At 38.3% G+C, this 23,525-nt stretch overlaps 1 protein-coding gene across 1 annotated transcript in view; it reads right to left on the bottom strand.

The window, feature by feature from the left end:
* Positions 1-23,294, bottom strand: part of ITGB6 (integrin, beta 6) — a 29,677-nt gene extending 6,383 nt beyond the window's left edge. The window contains exons 1-12 of the mRNA XM_010019340.1: positions 23,107-23,294; positions 22,280-22,359; positions 19,374-19,578; positions 18,234-18,480; positions 17,207-17,372; positions 16,516-16,677; positions 15,708-15,803; positions 10,650-10,739; positions 5,646-5,780; positions 5,010-5,427; positions 3,853-4,075; positions 1,217-1,314 (exon numbers count right to left, since the gene is read on the bottom strand). Of these exons, the coding sequence (XP_010017642.1) occupies positions 1,217-1,314; positions 3,853-4,075; positions 5,010-5,427; positions 5,646-5,780; positions 10,650-10,739; positions 15,708-15,803; positions 16,516-16,677; positions 17,207-17,372; positions 18,234-18,480; positions 19,374-19,578; positions 22,280-22,359; positions 23,107-23,167 (1,981 nt within the window). The 5' untranslated portion in view covers positions 23,168-23,294. The remainder of the gene's footprint in view (positions 1-1,216; positions 1,315-3,852; positions 4,076-5,009; positions 5,428-5,645; positions 5,781-10,649; positions 10,740-15,707; positions 15,804-16,515; positions 16,678-17,206; positions 17,373-18,233; positions 18,481-19,373; positions 19,579-22,279; positions 22,360-23,106) is intronic.
* Between the last annotated feature and the right edge of the window lie 231 nt (positions 23,295-23,525).

Below are 23,525 nucleotides of genomic sequence, written 5' to 3'. Positions count from 1 at the left end.
TGACTGCTTCTGCTCTTGATTATTATTCATTATATTTGAAAGTAGAATGTATTACATATTCCTAGCTACAAATATATGCCATCTGGCAAAAGCAACCTGAAAACTTTACTAAATAGTGCTTATATGCTTTTGAAGCTTGTAAAGACAATTTTGCGTTTATGAAGAAATACTGATGTCTAGAAAGGAAAAGCATGATAATAATTTTAATTAAAATATGAAATTAGAATTAGTTTTCCTTAGGGCAACATTTGCAACTTTTGAGCTCTGTATTATGGAGTAATGACATCAAAACCAGAAGATAGATCTTTGTTGTACGTCAGTGAAATTTCTTCATGCGTGCAGCTCTGGATGGGCTTCCAACATTTTGTAGGCACAAACCTTAGATGTACATACAGTATTCTGCATCATCATCATAAGTCTTACATTTGTCTTATTTAATGATTATGGTACATCTGTGATGTGGATATATTGTACCTATGTCCTGCCTCACCTAACAATTGCATTTTACCACGTGACTGGGAGGAGAATTGCCATTAGAATAAATACAGACTGCCTACTGAACAGGCAAGTCCCTTCCGCTACAGGAAAGAAAAAGATGCACTATTTCATTTAAAGTTTGGTGGGGTTTTGGTTGTGTTTTTTTTTTTTTCTTTTACTGTTCTTTTCTTTTCCCTGAGAGCAATATTTTATTCAAGGTTAATTCTTATTGCACAAATTCCCATTGATGGAAGGCAGTTTTGAATTAAAGCAATCAACTGAAAGATGTGCTTAGTCTCTAGAATACTAGAAACATCTTTGCCACAGTTTAAAGGGCTTTGTCTAGTTGCCAGCTGTAATCAAGACTCTGCATAAGGACTGGAATCAGGTTTTACATTTGTATGGTAAAAAAAGCCACACTTGAACTCATGGTACAGGCATGCCATAAACTCGGGGGCTTTCATCAGCCACTGATTTGCAGACACTGGCATTTATCAAATCCTATGTTTTTTATAAACTGCCTAGAAAGCAGGCATGTTCCAATGAGTTAACCTGGAAGGATAATACCAGCCCTGGTCTGTATTTCCTGCTTACCACAGAAGAACTGTAGACAAGCAGCAATTGCCTTGTAAGCCTTAATGTAATTCCACAGCAGAACAGCAAGGCTACTTTCTACTACTGAAATTGGAACCTCTCACTAATCACGCACACAGAGAAAAGGAAGACTGAGTGTACAAACCCTTTGCGGTGCTGACAGTTGCATCAACCAGTTTGCATTTTTCACTGCATTCTCCCGATGACTTGCCATCAGAAGCCAAGTGACATTCCACACAGCTCCTGTATAAAATAATTCAGTAGCTCATCAATCCCTGCCTGTCACAAAGCAACAATATAAAAGCCTGAACGTATGCATCTGCATTTTAAAAAGAAGCTAAACAAAAGGTCTTGTACTATGGATACTGTAGTTCTCAGAAATATGATAGGTATTGCCACCAAAAAAACCCACAACCCAAAAAAAAAAACAAACCACCCCACCTGAATAAAGGTATTGTGGATAAGCTCTTTCTTGTCCTCTTTTCTCTCCCAGCTAATTAGCTACCAGACAGAACCCCAGGCAACATGATTCATGTAGGTCTATCAAAGTCATGGGTTTACTCACATGTAACATCCATTTTCAAAAAGAAATATTCTGAACTAAGCTCACACTAAATACCAGCCAAAGGAATGCCTAGCAGATGAACAATATGTGAAATAGACTTCAGAGAGATCAAGCTGGGGCACCTATTATAATTCTTCCTTTGCTGAAAGTCTGTTGAATAATGTATTAAAACACTTCTCAGGTATCTCAACAGATGTCTCTTGAATGCGATTATTTGTCTCAGGAATTATTTACTTAGATCCTAATTATACTAATGCAATTCACTGGGAAATTATCTACTTTATTTAATGGTGAAATGACTGAAATATTCTTTAAAAATACAGAATCTAAACCAATTCCTTTAGAAATCACTGAAAATCTTGCCATAAATTCAGTGAGGATTTTAATAAATCCAGAGTTTATTCACGGGAAAAGAAAACAGTGCAATTTTAATATATGAAAATTTCTGATGCATAAGGTATCTTGCTGATTCTTTACAAAGAACTTCAGCTGGATTGAGGGGCTGCGACTTTGAGAAGCAGCCTGAAGGACTGACTGCTTAAAGAAAAGAAAAGAAAGGGAAGAACTGCAACAAAACATCCCCAAAACCCCTGGCCATCTCCAGTTGCATTGGGTTACATATATCCATGGGAATATGCGGAGGCTGCTGAGATTATCTTCACAGGATGCAGATGACCTTATCACTCACTTTGGAGATGGTGAATAGTAAAAGTGAGCAGGTAATGGGATAGCCTCTATCTCATGGAGACAAATTCAGTGTCGTTGGTGTTTTTGTCATATTTGCCATGTTTCTCATACTACCACTCTTTTTCTCAGCTGCCTAGCCATTGATCCCCATGCCCTCTGACCTGGTCTTTCAGCTTTCTTGGTTACCCTACCCAGGTATTCCCAATGTTTTCTCTCTTTTGGCTTTCCTTGTGCTGTGTTTCAGCAAGGAAAAACACTGAAACAGAGAGAAAAGATCTAACACTGCATACAATATACATGTTTAAATAGGTTAATGTAATGCCCATCATGTAACTTTATATTTCTTATTCTCTGCCAAATTGGGCAGAAGAAAGCAGCAGCATCGTTCTTCATGTTTAGAGTAGTTGCATGCAGAATTTCTCTTTATTTAAAGCTTTGACCAAACTGATAGGCTCACTTTTGTAGGTCAAATTCAGCACTACCATAAATGGCAATTGAATCACATGCCATAGAGTAGCTTCTCATCTCAGATATGGTATTGGCTGCAACAGCAGACATGAAAATAGTGGTGGAGAGCTGCCATGGAAAAGAAATGATCCTCAACTCTGAATAAGTAGACATGACATCGTCATGAAACATTAATGCAAGTGAAACTGACTTGGCACTCAGCAAGCAAGAATAGGGGCATTAATAACACGCATTCTGTGAAGCCTAGTTCAACTTCTAGCTTAAATTTCTACTGAAGACTACTCATTTTGGACTGACTTTAGCCCTGCAAGAGCTCACACAATACAAGCATAAGCATGGGTTTACTTTGAGTGGTCAGCTTTATGTCACACACATTTTTGGTTGCTTTTCCTATCATGCACTGTAGCATATACCATGCATCACAGCAGGAAAGTTACATAAATTTTCTACGCTCAGTGAACAGAAGACACTTCACCATTTACAATCAATTTATCATCAAATTATATATGACATACAGCTATCCACTGATTTCATCCCCAGACTATGGCCTAATTTATCATAGTTGGGCCACTTTGGTTCACCCAAGTTAACGGAATTTGGACTATGAATTTCACATGTATAAAACTTGAGCAGGCAGTATGACCTTATCCATATGCATGAGAACAGTAATACAAATGCCATTTTTTTTCTGTGAGTCCTCATTTTTGCTGTATCAGCTATGCTGAGATGATTTCAATCTGCACTGGTTTTGTCTGATGTTATCATATAAGGTCACCATGCTGGTTACTTGTACAGCCGGGAACAGCAGTGGAATTGTGAAGTTTTGCTTGTGCTGTTTGAAGGGGATTAATCTGTTTTCCATGAAGTTCTTTTGTACAGAGTAATGCTGATAAATGGTTGACGTACAAGTTACGACTCTGTCTCTCAAAGGGCAACGAAGCTCTTGGGTTCTGATCTGTAAATCTAGTTTACAGTAGTGACAGTAAGCACACTGCTGAGGCAGCATAGGGAAAAGACATCTGGATGATACAAACATCAGAGACATAAAACCAGCACATTACCGCCTGGAGCTGCAAGGGTCACCGCAGAGAGGACATTTTTCACAAGTTTGGCCTGAAGCCCCTGGATGGGTGCAAGCACACGACCCACAGACACATTCGCCTCTCCCGTTGCACAATGTCCCATCCTCAGCAATGCAGGCGCTGGTGTCAGTTGTGCAATTACAGTATTCACCAGTCCATCCACTGTGACACATGCATTCCCCACAGTCACAGTCACCATTACCTGGAAAAAACATTTATTATACTTCAAATTAGTTTCTTAGTAAGAGCCTGAATGATGGCCTTTGAATTCATTCTCCTTAATAGCAGATATTTTCCTCTCTCAAACTCTACTCACTCTTAAACATCTTTCTTCCTCCCACAGCATTTGCAGTTTAAAGCCAGAGGACCAAATTTTCACTTAGACTGGCTGTAAGCCAAGTGCAGCTCCATTCTCTTCACTGGAGTCCTCCACACAGATCGTATCTCCCAACAGTACACAACCTATTGGGTAAATCCTCTTTCATTTATAGCAACAGAATTTCAGCCTATCTATTCAGCAGTCTTGTTGCTGGTTCCTGACAGTTTAACTACACCCATTGTTTTAGTAGAATCACTTCTAATTTATAATGGTATAGCTCAGGAAAACAATTACAAACGCAAATTCTCAAATTCTGATTGTATCCTACTAACCAGGACTCAAAGGCAAACAAAGAATAATTGAGGTTACTGGGTTAAAAACCTAAAAATATCAGAATTATCCTAAAAGTGATTAAGATTAATCAATTAATATTACTATGCTTTGATAATTATGTCAGAATGAAACTGTACACTGGATGTATGTCAATATACTTACCTAAGCTTTCTTGGAGGTACAATCTATAGTCATTAGAAGTCTGACCCAGTGTGATGGTAGCTAACACGGTCCAGTAAAGCCATGCCAGCTTAGACTAGCTATGGAGTGGTTAAAGGTGTCTCATTTTTAAATTTGAAAACAGGGTTTAAAATTGTTTCTTGTTTTAAATTTAAAGATCACTCAGAAATAGTAAAATACACTTTATACAGCATTGAGTACACGTGTAGATATGATAAAAGTACAGATTTACAAGCTCATAGCTAAGAACGGGACAATAAAACTCTAAAATGCAGACACAAAAAATATCATCAAGGGACTATACCTCCACACTGGAGCCCTCTGTATCTCACACACGAGAAGTCATCACATTCACAGCGTGGCCCGTACACCTTTCCATACAGGGATGGGTGGCAGACGCACTGCCCGCAATAGCAGTCACCTCTTCCGCTGCAGGAGCTCTGCTCTGCTGAGCCCTTGCAGGAGCTGGTGCTGAGGGAGCTCTCGTCACATTCACAGTGTGGCCCCACGTACCCTGGGCTGCAGACGCACACCCCACACTCAAATGATCCTTTCCCTTTGTTGCATTTTGGGCTGTTCATCTCAGCTTTTGCCTGACAGTTACAGCCGCACTGGGGATGAATCTCCATTTCCAGCATGTCACTGAGCCCCACTGGTTTTATCACAATATGCCTTCTGGTTTTTTCACAAGAGGAGAGACTTACAGTGACATTGAAAGAGACCTGGAAGAGAAGATGGTATCTGTTCAGAGCTGCAGCACATGTAGCTCTGCAGGGTGCTCTGGGAGCACATGCAGAGGACAGAACAGGAGGGTCACAGATACCACCTACTTTTTTGTAACTTCTTTGGAGGAAGATTTTTTAATAAAGAGCAAACTCCCTACCTTGGTGTCCTACATTCTCTGGACTTCATGTCTTTTGAGAATTTGTTCTTTACTTACTGTGTCTCCCACTTTTACATGAGAACATTTCCTCTGATGTGGAAAAAAGGACCCATTGTTACAGATGGCTGTGAAAGAGAGATTGAGCCCTTCTGTGTCTCCCAAGATCTCCAGCTCCACCTCGGACCTCAGCTCCTTAAAGGAAAAAGGTGTGAGATGAATGTAGCAATAACACTGCCAAGAGCGCTACTGCTCCACGTCTGTGGAAGATGCACAGTAACTTATCCTGACTTACACAGGAGTAAATCTGTGGGTTTGGCACTTTTTTTACAGATTTCTCGATGACAAGAAAAATGGGGAATGAGCAAAACAAAGCAAGTGCCAACAGAACTGGCTTTCAATGGAAAGCAATGGTGGCATCAGTTTAATAGCCACGATCACAGGGCTTATTTCCTGCCCTTGCAGGAGAATAAAATTAACGTTTTATTAAATCATCTTTCATCATTAAGTGCTCTGCTGACTGATACAGATTTTCCTTCAGCTCTGGTCTTACTAAAGAAAGGATTTGTCTCCCCGATTGCATTGCTAGAACTGGGCTTTTCCTGATTAGCCAGCCTATGTCAATATTGCTCCCTCTTTCTCTCTCCTGGTAGAATCTCCTGGTAGGCTGTTTCACAAAGACAGGCAGGGTGGAAAAGGAGGAGCCACGCTCTATATTAAGAAGAACCTTGACTGTATAAAAGTCAACTGTGGTGATTGTGGAAGCCCTATTGAATGCCTGTGAATCAAAATCAGAGAGGTCATCTCCAAGGGGAATTCTTTCAGGCACCTGCTACCAACCTCCAAACCAAGACAGTGAGGCCAATGAAGCAATATTTGGGTCACTTGAGCAAGCACCAGGTCAACAGAACCTGGTTCTTATTCCTGGAATACACAGAGGACTGCTTCCTCATACAAATGTTAGATGTGCCAACAGGAATGAGGCAGTGTTGGACTTGCTACTCACAAACAGGGAAAACCTGCATTTTAGTATCTCAGTGGTAACATCAGCCGCAGTGATCAAAATATTGTGGAGTTTGGGATCTGGCTGAGCCTGCTGAAGGCTAGTACTAAGAGCAAACTTCAGCTCATTCAGAGCTCAGTTGATAGGGATCCCATGGGAAGCTTCCATGGAGTATAAAGTTGCTAGTGAGTGCTGGGAGATTTTCAAGAACGGTCTCAAAGCACGAAACCAGCTCATCCCCTTTAAAGGTAAGGGAAGTAGGTGGAGCAAAAGACCCCCCTGGCTCAACTGCAAGCTTCCAAGCCTGCTCAAAACCAAAAGAGAAGCATACCAGAGGTGGAAAAGCAGACAATTAACCACTGAGAACTATAAAGGCACTGTCAGGGTGTGCAGACATGCAGTCAGAAAAGCAAAATCTCAACTCTAATTGAAACTGGCCAGAGATGCCAAAAACTACAAGAAGGGGTTCTTCAGGACCCATACATTGAGAGGGTCCAGAGAAGGGCCACAAAGATGATTAAAGGACTGGAAAGGCTGTGAGAACTGGGTTTGTTCAGCCTTGAGAAAAGAAGGTTTAGGGGAGACCTTATCACCATGTTCCAGTATTTAAAGGGTGGCTACAAAGAAGATGAAGATTCCCTTTTTACAAGGAATCACATGGAAAGGGCAGGGGGTAATGGGTACAGACTAATCCCAGGGAGATTCTGGTTGGACACAAGAGAAAAATTTTTCACAATGAGATCAGCCATTGGAGTAATCTTCCCAGTGAAGTTGTGGATTCCACAATGTTGGATACTTTCAAGATTCAGATGGATGGGGTGCTGGGCTGTCTTGTCTAGACCGTTTCTCTTCCAACCTGGTAGTCTATGACTCTATGAAACAAACCTTGCAATCTCTTTCATGGCAGGGCAGGCTCTGAGCTCAGTTTTGCCTTAGTGTGGGACCTCCATGAGTTAGCACAGTGTTTCCAGGGCCAGAGCCAGAGTCGAGCAGCATGGTGAACTCCCACAACCAGGGGGCTTGCTCCCTTCCTTTCTTCTCATGAAAATTCCTGCCTCATGAGCTCCTGGGGTATTTCAAGTTGTATTCAAAAATGTTTTCATTCTTAAATTGATCTGTTCAATCAAACCTTCATTTCTTAAGTGAACTCTCTCATACCAAGTTTTTATATTCAACTCTAAAATATTTTATAACAATTTTGCTTACACAGCTTAACCTCAATCCAAGCCTATAACACACTATGGGGAAATTCCCTATGACTTCACTAGGCTGTGGATCCAGTAAGTGGAATTTTTTCAGAAGTACCTTAGCAATTGCTGAGAAAAAGTCTCACTGGCTTGGCTTCATGCTCTTGCGAGCTTAATTGCTCTACAAAATACCCCCATGAAGAGCTCACTGACCTTACTTCAGTGAGTCATTCTAGTGAAGGCATCAGGATGATTCACTGGAATAAAGGTCTGGCATGGTAAAACAAACTAAAAGTAGAATAGATATAAACCTGCACAGACAACAACTCCCTGTCCTTTGTAAACTTCCTGGGTTCCCTGGAAATTTGTCTTAGGGTTGTCTTTGGTGGCTTTTTATTAACGTCTTTTCATTTGGAAAACCTTGTCAGTAAGCCAAGGCAAGACACAGTCACGCATTACCCAGAGCTCTTTCCAGCACACATCCAAAAGCAGTAGAACTGTGCCCTGAGCATTGGGTTGGTAATATTGGTATCTCTGGATATGTCCAATTTCCCCTTTGCATTTGTTTTAGAGTTAGGTGCTTATGTTCCTACTGAAACAATGCAGAGTCTTACGTACAATCTGTTCACAATAGCTGGGCTCTTACAAAAGGACCAATACAGCAAAACTCTAGATAACACTGTAAATGTTGGTTTGTGCTAATGTTTCAGGAAATACCACCAAATAATCCCTCTTCTAACAGCTGCAAAACTACAAGGCTCAAATAGAGAGCAACTGTGAGAGAAAACTAAATGGTCCTGAACACCAAGTCATAATACTTTGCATCCAGGTGTCTGTACTGCGTCATTTGAACACGCCTTACTGTTGCGAGAGGTCAAAATACACACCTTATGCCATAAAAATGACACATAAACTGTGACAAAACCCAGTTTCTCAGATCTTAATATATGTGAGGACTTCTAATGGTGTTTTAAATCTACTAAGCTGCCTGGCCACAGTTTGGGGACAAATTGTGGACAGTTTAGTGAGCTTTAAGCCATATGCAGATAAATATTTGTGGTTCAAAAAATTTTCTGAATGAAGCAACAGGTGAAGCAGTGTTGCAAATTTGTGTCTATGTGTTACCTGTCCTTTTTTAACATATTATATTTCTTTGGTCTTATGTTCCTGTAAGTGAAAGGACCGAGCACTGAAAAAAAAAAATAAAAAAACCCCAAAAGAGTGGAACTTTTCTGCAATTTTAAAATCCTGGAATGACTTCAATCAAATGGCCTGATATCTGTCACAATGCATTTTAGCCCACAGCTCTGCATTACAAAGCTATGCAGAACTCAATGTTAAACAAAGCAAGCAGAAATGTGCTTACAGAAGAAAATGAATCATACTTGGAAAGAACACAAGAACTCCTTGTTGCAAATATTTTGACAGCTCAGACTTTCTTAACTTGTTTACTTCCTCCTCTGAAGCTTTCAGATAGCAACACATGGTGAATGGCATTAGCAAACCTTGTGTTTGTACAGCAAGCAAAGACTTGAAAGCATTTTCAAAGTGTTAAAAGATTTAGCTTAACTCTACTCTTGGGGGGCAAATAGTTATTTATTCCTTCTTTGTGGGTAAAGAAACAGAGACACCAGACATTGAATTACACTGCTGAGAGTATCATGAAAAGACTGTGACAAAAATGGAATTATGTCTTCTGTTTTGCATGTGATTTTTAACCATAGGTCTACCCCAATTTTCCCCTTTCCCAGTCCCCAAAAATTCAGATGTCTTTTATGCAAAATAAAGTGTCTTTCAGTGTTTCCTGCTGGAAATATTTTCAATCATGAAGCAGTAAGACTGTTAACCTTTAAGGTTAAGCGTAATAAAATGGTCTCCAGGAAAGTTTGAGTGTGACCATGTCGCTACTGTCACTTTATACGTATGTGGGATTTTAGGAGCCTATAAGCAACTCTGGCACATACTCCAGACATGCTGTACCTGAATGAGGACACAACTAATGGCTCAAAGGCAGGAGTACTGTTTCTGCGGCTTCCTTCCTGCTGCTATGGGAGCAGAGCAAGCACTACGCTTAGAGTCCCCTCCAAACCCTGCCCAAACAGCTGAAACCAGGACCAGCTGAAACAACTCTAGAGCTATACCAAGGTCACTACTGATCCATGGTATATCAGCATATATATGCATTAAAATATCTCTGTGAAGACGTGTAAATCTGTCCAAAAACGTGCCCCTGACAGAAGAGAACCAGGCAGCCAGGATGCATTTTACAAACAAAGCTCTGAAGAGCAGTATTGTGTTTATGTTCCTGTCATCCTTACAGCATTTCTTGGTATTATCTAAACAAACACATTTCAGCTCCTGCATTCTACTTTTCAAAAACCTCAGAACAGCCTCACAGGGGCAGCATCAAATTGCTAAAGGAGAGAAAAGCACTGAACAGAAGAGTGCTTTTTTCCCCCCAGATATTTGTGTTGACAGCTACCGATAGAAAGAGGGTTAAGTCTCTGTCGAGATACTGAACTAAATACCTATATTAAAGAAGGCTTAAAAGTAATTGCGAAATACAGGACTACGAAGAAGGCAAGAGACATGAGACACTGATGTGAATTTAGCATTCCAGCGAAACTAAGGAATCATAGAATCATAGAATAGTTAGGGTTGGGAAGGACCTTAAGGTTATTGAGATTTTGTTCCTGTGATCACTTAAAACTCAGAGTGAACTAAACTTTTCCTGTTAAGATCAGCACCTAAGCATAAAAAATTATGTTCTTGGAATCAGTGCATAGAAAGAATCAGACACTTGTTTTTACCAAATTGCAACCTAATTTTGAAAATACAGACATGCAGGATGAAAACACATTATAACCATCTTACCTGATATGCAGCAATGATCAACTGGAGAATATTTCCAGAATCCTTCTGTAATCGTCCAACAGTAGCTCCAGGAATAAGCTTTGCATAGTTCTGAAAATACAAAAAAGAATTTAAAGCACAAAAAAAGGCTAGGTGACAAGAAGCTACTGTCTGAAAAAATAAAACAAAACCAAAGAACAAAATATACCGAAGCCAACTAAAATAAACAATAGTGAAGTTTTTGATGTTTTCAAGGACCCTTGCGGACTCAGTAACACACATCCTATCGAAAAAGTCCTACGGAGAAGTTATGATTTCACTGAAAATTAATGGGACATATACTGCTAAATCACCTTGGTGTGCTTGGAGGTTTGGTACTCTAGTAGTTTTCAGCTCTGATTTTCCAAATTTAGAAAGAAGATATATTCTATCAACAGTTATGTTTTTGTCTAATAAAAATAACCAAAACCAGATTCAGCTGCTCTACTGTTGCTGTACCATTCAAAAGTCTTGCACCCTCCGTTCTATAATTGCAGTCACTTTTTTATCTTTACAAGCAACTGAAAATCTTGGATTCTGACTAGTGAAAGTACAGAAGTTAAGTTTAAACTAAGAGCTGACAAAACTTACAACAGAGACTGTTTAAAAACTGTTGCTCATTTGTATTTGATGCACACTCCACATGTATCCCAGTGGTCTGTGGTTATGATTAATTGTATGCTAACTTTGTTTTAATAATGTAGTGCCAATTTAATGATTTATTTCAGTGATAAGTTATTTTTTCTTTTTACATTAAATTGCATTGTGACTCTAACATGACAGCTAGATTTTAAATATGTTTAATTAAAATTTATATTGCCTGATTGTTAACTACCTGAATTTCTCTTGCTTGTACCCATGCCTTTGGAAAATAATAAGTGTTCACCATTAAAGAAACACACTGTAATATTTATTTTCTTTTGCAATTTATCATATCAATGCTGTTATTTTAATAAAAAAAATTCCAGAGATCTATTAATAAACACGGGTAATTTGTTACCCTGATACCTCTTTTATACTTCACATCTCCAAAATCCCTGTGATTACTTTATATATTATATAAGGAATACTTGTAACTCATTAGATTTCTAAAGTGCTATTGTAAATCAGTGGGATTTAACTGCATTTTATGTTAAAGCTTGTGACTTTATACTCCTGGCTCCTCCTGTCATTAGTGCTCTCTCAAGAATTCTTAGAATATTGAAACACTTCATTTTGTACACGTGGACTTTTTGGAAGATAATTAAAGAAAAGATGATAAACCTGGAATATAAAGTATAGGACCATTTAATCTGTGGCAGGGAAACCAAGCAGCAGCGATATACTGTTCTGAAGTCTTCACTTGATCTTCCCTTTTTGAACAAAAATTTTCTGCACGGTGATACAAGGATGATGCTGCAAGCCCAGTGTAAGTGTGTATCTCCACTGGTTAAACCTTACCTTTTAGCAAATACTTCTGTTTAACCATTAACAAGGAGAGGCAGACTGATGTTTTTGGAGTGTTACTGTTGTAAAACATCCAAAAGAGGTAACGGAATTTAGTCTTTTAACAAATATTCATTAAAAGGTGAACTGCCATTTTGTAGATACTCTGATTCATGTTACTGAACTTTGACAATTATATATTTGAGTTCAGTGGGGTCATATCTAAGAATTTTAATCATAGAGTGCCATGCCAAATTTATAAAAAATATTTTATATTCTGTACAAGTGTGGAGACTGGAGTATTTTTAGTTCAATTTTCAGCAGTGAGAAGCAAACTGAAAACCTAATTTTCAAGATGTATTCTCCTGTGATATAAAAAGAAATCATTTGTCCAAAAAAGAGCAATTTCTCTTTAAAGAGAAGTGCTGCTTAGTCAGGACTAAAGAGGGAGTCTTTTCCTTTATCTAAGTTTGAATAAATTTTTAAATAATTCTGCTTGAAAACAAATATCAACAATAATAGCAGCTAGATTGCTGTGCAGTAGCTGTTTGGTTGCATAGCTGGATAGAAACCAACACCAGCTATGTTACAAGCATACATATTCTGTGCTTGTGCAATCACTAATATTTCTGTGTTAGATAATAATACAGATACATGTAAGTGGATAAACTGAAAATTCAGTTGAAGAGAATCAAGAATATTCGATGACTCATTTATTTTGGGCTAAATTGTTGGGGATTATACAAGGCTAGAAATGTGAAATGTATATGTGACAATCTGAACATTGCACTTAAGACTAATGGAATCCATCAAGTCTATTTCAAGAGGTGCTTTCTAAGTCCTCACAGTCATTTTAACGTACGTTTGTCCCTAAGAACTGAATTATCAATAGCAATGGTCAGTTCAAGTAGATTTGAAATATTTGAGGAGAGGCTTCCCGCCTTAAAGGATAATTATGTCTGGGAGGGTTTTCTGAGAGAGGATGCAGAATCTCCATCACTGATGTGTTTGAAAAGATACAAAACACAAAGACAAGAGTGGTTTAATTGTGGTGCCTAAATGCCAGTTTAGAGTTCTCTCCCAGCTCTTCCAGGCTACCTCAGCAGTTGTCATAACACAAGAATAACTCTCATTGTCTTGCTTTCTTCTTTTTACATTCCTAAGCATGAATACCTGGCTATTTGTATTTATATTACAAATTTGAACCATACAGATGAATACATGACACTATTATTCTGTTTCCAGGTCCGACATATACCCTTGGAAGTATACTGTAGTGTGGAAAATCTGCACTGTGAGACATACATGATTTTTGTACTTGCTATGACGGATTTTCTGCATCACCTCCAGGACAGAAAGCAGACCATAACAGCAATAGCTATTCAAATAAGTGACAGAAAGCAGTATTAAAAGATGAAAGCAGCAGATAGAATATATTGAGTGAGATTACTATATACCCTACAAGATAGAAGATAGTTGCACTTTCTTTCCCCTAACAAAGAAAGTAACAAGAACAAACCATTCCCCAGTTGGGTTAACAATGGCTTGCATTTTTTTTAGCTATAAAACTTTGTTTAGTGTTCTCAGTGAACAAAGGGTGCCACTTGATAACTTTGATACTGGTATAACACTGACACAGGGATACTGAAATAGAATCTCCCTGATAAGAACACTGTTGGCCAACTCTGAAGGTGACTGCCACCAATTCCCAAGGGAAAATATAATGCCATCAGCAGGAGAAAAGTTTCTTTGAACTAAACAAGGCTCTGTAAATCTAAGAGAGAGTTCCAAACTGCCTCCTAGAACAGGCCTTATTCATGCAGCTCCTATTAAAATCAGGAAAACTGGTTCACTTGTCATTAATTGAGCCCCTACTAGGAAATTGTTATGCAAGAATGAGATTTAGGGAAGTTTTTTAATGTGCAAATTTTATCTAATCTATGCTATGACTTTAGAATCCCTCAGCATTTTTAAGTGATTGACTTCTATATAGCTGATCTACATTTTCATGCTTCAGCTCAGCATTCAACACAGTCTTTAAACAAGCCAGGCAGTCAGTGCTCCAAGATGCAGATTGTTTCCTCCCTTGTCAAGTGTGTAATCTGAGAATCAGTTTATCAAAGATGTGACTCTTGTAACTTTTTTCAAACACCTGGAGCATTAGTCTTACCCAAGGTGACTCTACAGATGGAATCAGTTGCAGAAGCACTGGGGGGTCTTCCCTGGGTTACAGAGAGGACAGATAGAGAAAATGATCATACTGGTGAGTACCTCAAGGACTCATCTGCTCTCTCTGCTGTAACACAGAACCTTTCCCCTAGCTTTTCTGTTTCCCATGGGGCTATCACACCAGAGGAGCACTTTTCTTCTCATTCCTTTACTTCTGGCCTTTAGTGAGGAATGTTGAGTGAAGGTTTTTCTTTTGGAAAGTTAAGCTTACTGCATCAGCAGGATCGCCCTTACTGACTCCCTCTCAACCAACCTGAATAAATTTGGAGGCACAATTTCTCTTGTCCCCTTTCACACAGCAGCTTGTGCCCAGGCAGCCAAGCTTAGGCTCCAAACCCCCTTTTTATCCTCACTGAATTCTTATCTAAAATTTCTTTTTGCATGTGAAGTTTTCTTCCCAGCAGCAGGACTGGACAGAAAAGGAAATAAGAATGGCCAATATCCTTCTTATTTTATCTTAGAGAGCTCTTGCTCATATTCACTGCAAAAAGCAGTCAAGTGTCTGTTTGTGGCTTTGCCTCAGCTCACAGCTCGAATATCCAAACAGGCCAAAAGAAGCATGGGGCTTCAGGAAGGTTTATATCTGTAAAGGCTGAAAACAGGTGCCTGCACAGGTGACTAATGGAGCTGCAGGTATGAATGATATTACATTTATTAAAAGTAAGGCTTTTGCATATTTGTGAGCACTGCTGCTCTGCTCTCCCTTCTCTCCTGGCTCCCTTTTCCCATGACATGACTTCACAGAACAGAAGATTAATTCACAGAACAGGATTCTGCTAGTCCTAATGTCAAAAATTCCTGTAATGAAGTGTTTCCCCTCATTAGACATGAGCAACAATACATGAGGGAAGAGGACTTTGTCCATCATGTTCGGTATTTTTAATCTTGCCACTAGTTTCCTATTTGTCTCATTGGAAAGAGACACAGAAACAAAGGAGAATGAATAAAACTCAGGTCAGCAGAAAAAAAACCCACCACAGTCTTAGAGTTGAGCTTGAGACAACTGTATTTTTCAGAGTGCATTTGTGTCTTATAAAAGTGGAAAAAGGCTCAACTGTCCTTCAGCCTTATAAAATGCAAAAGGCTAATCAGAATGATTACACAGAATAGTTTAGCATTGCCTACTTCGACAATCCTTGACTTAAAAAATTAGTGTGATTCAAGTTGAAATCCAGTGTAAGAGTTACTTGAGAACATCAAATTCAATACACAAAGAAGCAGTTCCTAAGTAAAAGAGTCTTCTTCTCATATATAACTTCCTTGCTATCTTTATTACATAAATGTCTTGCAGAATTCAGTCCTTAGCACTAGAATTATTGTATCAGCTGTGAAAAAGGGTGAACTTTAAAACAAGTACTGATGAACTGAATATTTTCATTTGCTCACCTCATATGTGTGAACTTGCTCATTTGTTACAGCAAAAATTAATAGAACATTGTTTTGTACAAGTTTGTCAATTAATTGTCCAATTGTGGGATACTCCTGCAAACAAACAGAAGAGAGCCACATTAATCCATTTTTCATGTGCGCCCAGTTGCTAATTACCACCCATGAAACACACATTCAAATAATCATGATTAACACTGCATTCTCTGTATACTATAAACTATAATTAGGCACTACAAGTATACAAAATAAAAGATAGCGTATATAATTTCCTTGCATTCTTTTTAAGGAAACCCCTCTGAGAAAAGTACAGTGTCAACCTCAATATTGACACTTGGCTCAGTAACATCAGTGATATATATATAATCCAAAGAATAACACTGCACCAGAGCAACTGGATATTTGTCCTACACTGGATGCCATAATGTATATATTCAGTATTTTTGAATACTGAATCTTAAGCTGGTAAATTCTCCTACACAGTGTCCTACAAGTTCCTGAACTCCTGAAACCACACCCTTACAGGGAAAAAGATTAATGTAAATTTTGCCTTCTCTGCAGAAGGAAATACTAGTAAGTCCCGTTCCATGTGTTTTCCAGGTTAACAGGAATTAGATTTGTGCTTCCTTTTTTCCTAGTTGTAGTCTATCCTAACTCCACACAAACATGCTTTTTACCAAAATCTGTAATTACAAATAAAATAGATTACATGCAGTATCTGGATTCCCCAGCTTTGACATGTTTCAGTGGTAAAGGTATACTTTCATTTCCAGAAAGTGAGAGTTGTATAAAATTCATAGTAAATTACCAGAACAGTTGACATGGAGTATTCATTATTGTGGTCCAAATGACAGTTCCCATCATTAGGAATAACAATCCCTGCCAGTTTGCTGTCCATCCCAAAATGGGAATCAGCATCACTCACAAACACCAGCAAATGTAGAGAATCATTCCTCCATCCAATTTTTTCCTGTCATTTAAAATGCATTAGTTTAGCAGGCTGTATTGCACTCACAGTATAAAAAAAGCAGCAAAAAAATTTGGAGAACAACACCTCAAAATAAAAAAAGAGAATAACTTTCAAGGGAGCGTCAAAATCATCACAATATTTGTTAAGAGATGATGTTCATTCCATTGTCTTTGGTTAACTTTTTGCCTCCCCATTCCTGTGTTTAGTAACTTGGGCTGGCCATGTTCATGTCAATCTGCTTACCACTCTAAACATAGCTAATCAAAAATATTTAAAGAAAAAAACAACCAAGAAAATGGACCCAGTAATTACACAGTTGTTTTGGTTTTTTAATCCCTGGAAACTCTAAAGAAACACTAAATATTGCAATACACATGTTTTACTTGATACAGTCAAAAGTATTTCCGCACAGATCTTGGACTGCATTAAAACAAAATCCTGAGAAATAATGATCTGCTGCTTTGAAATATGATACTAGAAGTGGAAATATACAGCATAATTAATAAAATACATGAGAAGTTTCAATTACCTTGCAAACAGCTGCCTGCATAATTGCATCGAAACCTCCCTCTGGAGTGTCTATATTAGCAGAGATTCGCTGTCTTTTCACAATTTCATTGAATTTTTCAGCATCATTTGTTAGCGGCAAAACATGTTTGTATCCAAAGGTGGGTAAGCACTCGTAGGGTACACTTCTACAAGATAAGTGAGACAGCTTATGGATAATACAGAGTGAAAAATCACTTCAGTGGCTACTTCACAGGCCTGTCTGGATTAGGTTTTGGTCATGAATCTTCTGTGTCTGAGACAGATCTAGTGAAAAACATAAGATCAAAGAGCATCCAGTGTGGTGGGCAATACAAAGAGGTCTGCATAAAGCCTGGGAAATGCCTCTGAGATCAGAGTAATTCAGACAGTTAAGCACATGCAGTTTTTGCCATGCTCCCTGCTGTGCCTTGTTTTAATACTCAGAAGCACATTAGGATCTTTAGTCTCCTAATGACATTTAGAGAGCACCACCAAGCTGCTGCAGTCCTGCTTTGGGCTGCAGAGCACAGCTTCTCCTCCATGTAAATTAAAAAAGGGTTAGGGCAGCCTCAGTTTAGGGAATACTGCTAGCACTTAAAGGGAAAAAAAGCAGGAAAACAACATTAGTGGGTAAAACAAACTGCTATTCTATATTGGGTTTGAGCTTGCACCTGCTTAGTATAGCAACGTCATAAAATTCTTATCTATATGTACATATTCTAGCAAATTAAATAAAAATACATGATTATGCTGCATGCCTGTGTGTTAACCTGTTAAGGACATTTATAACTAGCAGCAAAAGATAAAAAGCAGAATCATTCCCAGATACCTCTCTCCAAATAATGTAAGACTCAGAATAATGAGCAGAGTGTGAAACTAATAAAACCCAATCTTGTTTCCCAAACTGATTCATTTACAGCTGGAAGAGGTTCCAGAGGTTCCTGGAATTGACTTGAATTTTATCCTGAAGATTAATATTATGACTTAATGTTGTCATGCAAATGGATACGGGTATTTTCGCTGCCTACCTGCAAGGGTTGCTTATTTCTGCAGCTGTAGTTTTGATAAATGGTGAAACTGGTTTTTCAACAAAAGATCCAAACCCCAGTCTGAAGTTGCTTGTCAGTTTTGACATTTCTTTAGAAAGAGTTGAGCCCAATTCTTTAATTGTATTCAGATCATCATCCATGGAGGCTGAAAGATCCATGAGGTAATATAGATCAATTGGGTAATCTTCAGTTTGCCGAACCTTGATCTGTATTGTTTCTTCATGTCCTATTAAGGTTGTAAGAAAGTGAGATACACGTTAGCGCTTCTACACAGAAGTTATGAGCAATGCCAATTTTTTCATTAATGTATGTATGGTGAAAATCATCTAATATTTTAAATCACCAGCAGAATTAATAAAATAACCTTAAAAATGCTCTGTCAACAAAAATCTCAAATGAGGATCTAAAATATGAAAAGCAGTTCTAGTGGTTTTTTTCCTAAACTGTTCTTCAGTAAAGCCATAAGCATAGATTTACAACTGATTGTTCTGTTTGAAAAAATAGGAGAACATTACTTCAGCAGTATGCAGCTTTAGAAAATTAGTTATGAAGCTATTTAAAACTAAAGGTAGAACTTATGGGACATACCATGTACTTTAGATACTCAAACAAAACCAGAGTGTACACACAGATTTTACCCTCAGTTCCAACACTATGATACAACCTAACTGGGTGCCTCCTATATTTCTTTATTCCAAGTCATGTCTCAAGGACCCCAAAGTAAGTCTGGAGTGTTTCCATAAATGTCACTAGTACCTTGTAAATCCTCAGAACAAGATTCTATGCTGCCCCTGAGGTATGCTGTTTGCCAGACCTGCAGGGTAGAGTCACAGGGTTGGAGAGGTGTGTGGTGGTTTCCATTCTCTCCCTGCAACCTCAATAGAAGAACTAAAAAAATATATCCTTAGGTTTATGATGTACCCAGCAATTCTAAAAGTGTTTTGAACTCAGTCAAACCTGGTTTTCATCTGATGAGTCGATAGATAATTTTGGATTCAGTACAGGGTTTTTATCTCTATTCTATCAAGATTTTCTTTTTTTTTTTTTTAAGACTGTTCACTCTGATAAGCCTCAATGTATAAAAATTTAAATCCCACATCCGTGATCCGAGTGACTTACCTGGTCGCAGCCTGAGAGTTAATTTTTGAGGAGAAATCTGTGTAACATCAGAATTCCTCTTCTGGGATGCTACAGTTAGGGGCTTGTTTCTGTGAATTTCTACTTCTGAAAAAGGAAATTCAATCATATTCAACTGGCATCCTTTTGACAAAAGGTTTTCTGGGGTATCGCACCTCCCGTGAGTTCCAACCGAGTCTGTGTAATTCTAAAGCAAACAGGAGAAGGAAGGGATGAATTAAACTTATTTGCTGACCAGCCACAAGCACCTGGCTGATGAAAGGTCAGTCAAATGCAGGGAACAGAAACAAAGGTGCAAGTTAGTGCAAACTAGTGCAGAAAGAAATCTAGGTGGCACAGAAATCTAAATTTGACCTTCATAGATCATGTCACACAGGTGTATAATTAATGTAACTTACACCAATTTTGTATCCTGGGAGAAACTGCTCTATTGTTGGGGACTGGGAATTGTGCCACTCACTGCATTTGGCTTCTTACAGTACTAGGAATGGTAACACAAAGCCTGTGTAAGTCCCTGTTTTTCTATGATTGGATCATGTCGCAAATTCATTGGCCTTTCCTGAACAGTTGTCAATTGCTGATGGAACAGCAACATTTAATAGCAGAAGAGGTCTTGAATGTAAGACTCCTACAAATTTTGTTGCAAACCATGGGGTACCCAGTGTTTGCTGCTTTTATTTTGACCTACTCATTCTCCTCAACACTCATTTAGCATGTTCACTGAAACAGGTAGCAAGTCCTTGTTACTGTGCTTGGTGCCCAGCAAGCCCCAGGGCCTCCTTCCTTCACTCCCCAGCATCAGCAGGGCTGCTGGCATGCCCATGTCTATCTGGTTACGTTTGGCCCAGCATCCTACTTGACCTTCTCTCATCTGGAGGAAATCACAAGCCTATCAATATGGGTTAGATAGTTTTCAGTTTATTTTCATTACTCATTTCAAAGCACTTGATATGCATTCCTTTCCACAACACTGCTGCAGGGTAGGTACTATCCCACGTAGCAAAGTTAATGGTTACAAAGAGGATTCTGTGCCTTATTAACAATTCCTAGAGCTATGTCTAGAGTTTAGATCTTCAAAATCAGTCAGCTGCCTCCTGAATTGGATGCTGCTCTGGCCTGCAAGACCTTTTGACCAAAATCTGGGCAATGCCCAGCAGAAACAGCACCAAAACATTCAATTGCTGGATGTTGGCCATGAGCCCATACATGGGGCTGCTCTTTTCTCCTGGATTTGCGTGAGAATCCAGAGTTCAGCCATTAAGCCACAAATATTCCTAAATTCAGTCACTGAAAAACTTTCCATCCAAAGCAAAACAAATTTACTTAGAACCTATTAAAACCAGAACCGGGACCCAAAATGTCCACCAAAATGTCACCCTTCATGCCTGAAAATTATCAGGGATCTGGTTCACTTTATGGGAAGCAATGTTGCGACACTTGATTTGAAAAGTGGTTCAATCTCACCAAATACTTTTTGAATACAATGCGCATAAAAGTCATGTACCATTATAAAACTTTCACAGGGAGATCCATATAATTTCCTTTAGTTACATGTTTTGAAACTTTTCAAAACGTGTGAAAAAGCAAACTCATATTTCAAATACAATTACAAGGTGTGTTTTTATCCTACAGAAAACAGTGGTTTCTTTGGAGACACTTGTGTTTACTCTGACACTAAAGCTCCTATGTCTTCGGCACTCTTGATGTGTTGTTCTCTAGCAAACAAGTGAATGAGCCTATGAACAAATTAAAAAAAAATCATGTTCACTACTCTGAAGTTTTCAATAGTTCCACTTTTTTTTTTTATCATTGAATTGTGTTTCATTTTTGTTTTCTGAAAATCCATGGCAGTAGTCAAAGTTCTGTGATCAAATTTCATTTCAGTTTTGGTTGTTAAGTACAAACATAAAAACTACTGCAAACACACTAATGTGGCTTGGGTTTTCTTCATGGGGACATTTTTATTTTTATTTTATTTTTTGCAAACTGCTATATTATTTTTAGAAAACTTATTTCTTTTAAAAAAGCACTGTTTGGTCTTTGTCAGCTACTTCATGAAGCAGTATGTTAGTCTCATCCTAGCTATAATTTTGCTATTCAAAAAACCAAGAAATACATTGAAAAGCAAAGGTGTAAATCAGAAACTATAATGAAAAAGACTTTATTTCTCTATTATTTCTGGCAAGTTTTTAATTGTGATAGCTGATATCTTGCTAACATTAATGATCTAAGTCCTAGAATATTTACTGTGAAGTAGGGACATATTATTTAGCATCATTTACAGGTGAAAGTTTTAAAAGCAGAGATGTTAAGTGGCTTGTATGGGGTTACACAGCAAGGCTACAACAGATACATAGGGAAAAATCCAGATTATTTTTTTTTTAAGCCAAATGTTTTAACCAAAATACATACGACTATATCATACGAGTTATAAAACTGACACTATCATCATACTTAAAATCAATCACAGATTAGTCGTTTGTATATGCAAACTGAGTGGAGCACTCTCTGTTTACAGTGTCTGGCTTGGCATGTAGTGTATAAAATGCAGTCTGACTTGGTGTCTGGTTCTTCATCATCAGCACCATAGGTGAGTCAGCCTTGAGGCTGATGAACTGAGCCCCTCTACTAGCACTTTTATTTCTGCCTTAGATGTGGAAGGTTGTCTTTAAAAAACAAAACAAACCAAAAACAGAACACCAAAGCCGCGAATAATAGACGGTAAAGGCTAGATCAAATTCCACTTTTGATTCCCAGGAAGGCTTCACTAAGCACTACAGGCATTACAAAACCACAGACTGACCCAACTAAGTCAATACTTCATCATTCAGAGCTAGTACAACCACTTCAAGTCTTACTTTGAAATTTTTTTGTATCATTTACTCTACCTCTTGAGAACACCAAGCACAGTGTGGTCCAGAAAGCAAACAATCTTCACAAGTCACTGGGCTTTCCTGAGAACAGGTCCCTAAATTTAAATCCAAGAAGATAAAGAAAAATATTAATAATGTGTTTAACAATTCAATTTATGAAGAATGTTGGCTTTTAGAGAATGTGAGAGGTGAAAAATGCACACTTTTAGCCATATTTAGGATTACTGATAAAATTCCTTCATAAAGATATTTCTATTGGTAGAAGATTAATTTTCTAATTAAAATTAAAATCACAAAATTGCTGGCAATTGACATACTTACTTTTGCATGCTTTATGGATATCATTCACTGAGAAAATGTTACTTGTTTTCTCCAGTGCACCTGATAGTGTTACATGTGTTTCTGCTATGGTGTAGGTAAGACATTTCCAACATAACCAGGGATACTAGAAGAACAGATTTATGTTCACTCTATATGCTTAAAATTGCTTCACTCAGGCCTGTAGATACTTGATATGATTTTAATTTATCACACAAGTACCAGTGAAACACTCAGTCACATACATAGTATCAAGTTTCTCAGCAAATCAAGCCGTGATTAATATAAGCAAAATTGCTCAAATGCCCATCTCTTTCATACATGTCATGCTACGTAATGACCACATAAATCTCAGGTGAATTTGCAGGGCAGCCCTACAGCAGTCTGTCAAACAAACAAGCAAAAAGTCATTAAACAGAAAGGAATGATTAAATATTGATGACAGAAAGCAATTTTGTGTCAAATTCAAGAAAGAAACATGCAAAAATGGTTTTGAAATGGATTTCTCTACCACTGAGCCTTACCTTGCACATAGTTATTTCTGTGCAGAAATAGGAAACAGAGGCAAAGCAATTCAATCCCCATTCGTTTTCAGTGCTGGCTGCGTGACAAAAAAGTATTAGCGTGTTAATTATCATCCGCGGAAAGGTAGAATGTCGTAAAAATCACAGTCCTGGATGGTATGTTTTCAGGTGTCACCTACACCGGATTGCAAGGAAACTTCAACCCTACCAGCACAGAGTACGAATAAAACTGAAAACAAGGACTACCTGGGCAGGTAAAGAGGCAAGCTGTGCGTAAAGTAACATGAACAGGGTTATCACTTCCTTGTTTTCCCAGGCTCCTTATAAGGTATAAGGGGAAATTCATTCAGGTGCAGATTTCTGTCAATCCCAGTCACTCTGGGTCCTAGAGCAACCCAGCCAAGACAGCGGGTTTTTGT

This window comes from Nestor notabilis, unplaced genomic scaffold, assembly GCF_000696875.1.
Source record: "Nestor notabilis isolate BGI_N333 unplaced genomic scaffold, ASM69687v1 scaffold2208, whole genome shotgun sequence".
Lineage (NCBI taxonomy): Eukaryota > Metazoa > Chordata > Aves > Psittaciformes > Psittacidae > Nestor > Nestor notabilis.
The sequence above is the reverse complement of the archived record's forward strand: the minus strand, read 5'-3'. Positions and strand labels throughout refer to the sequence as shown.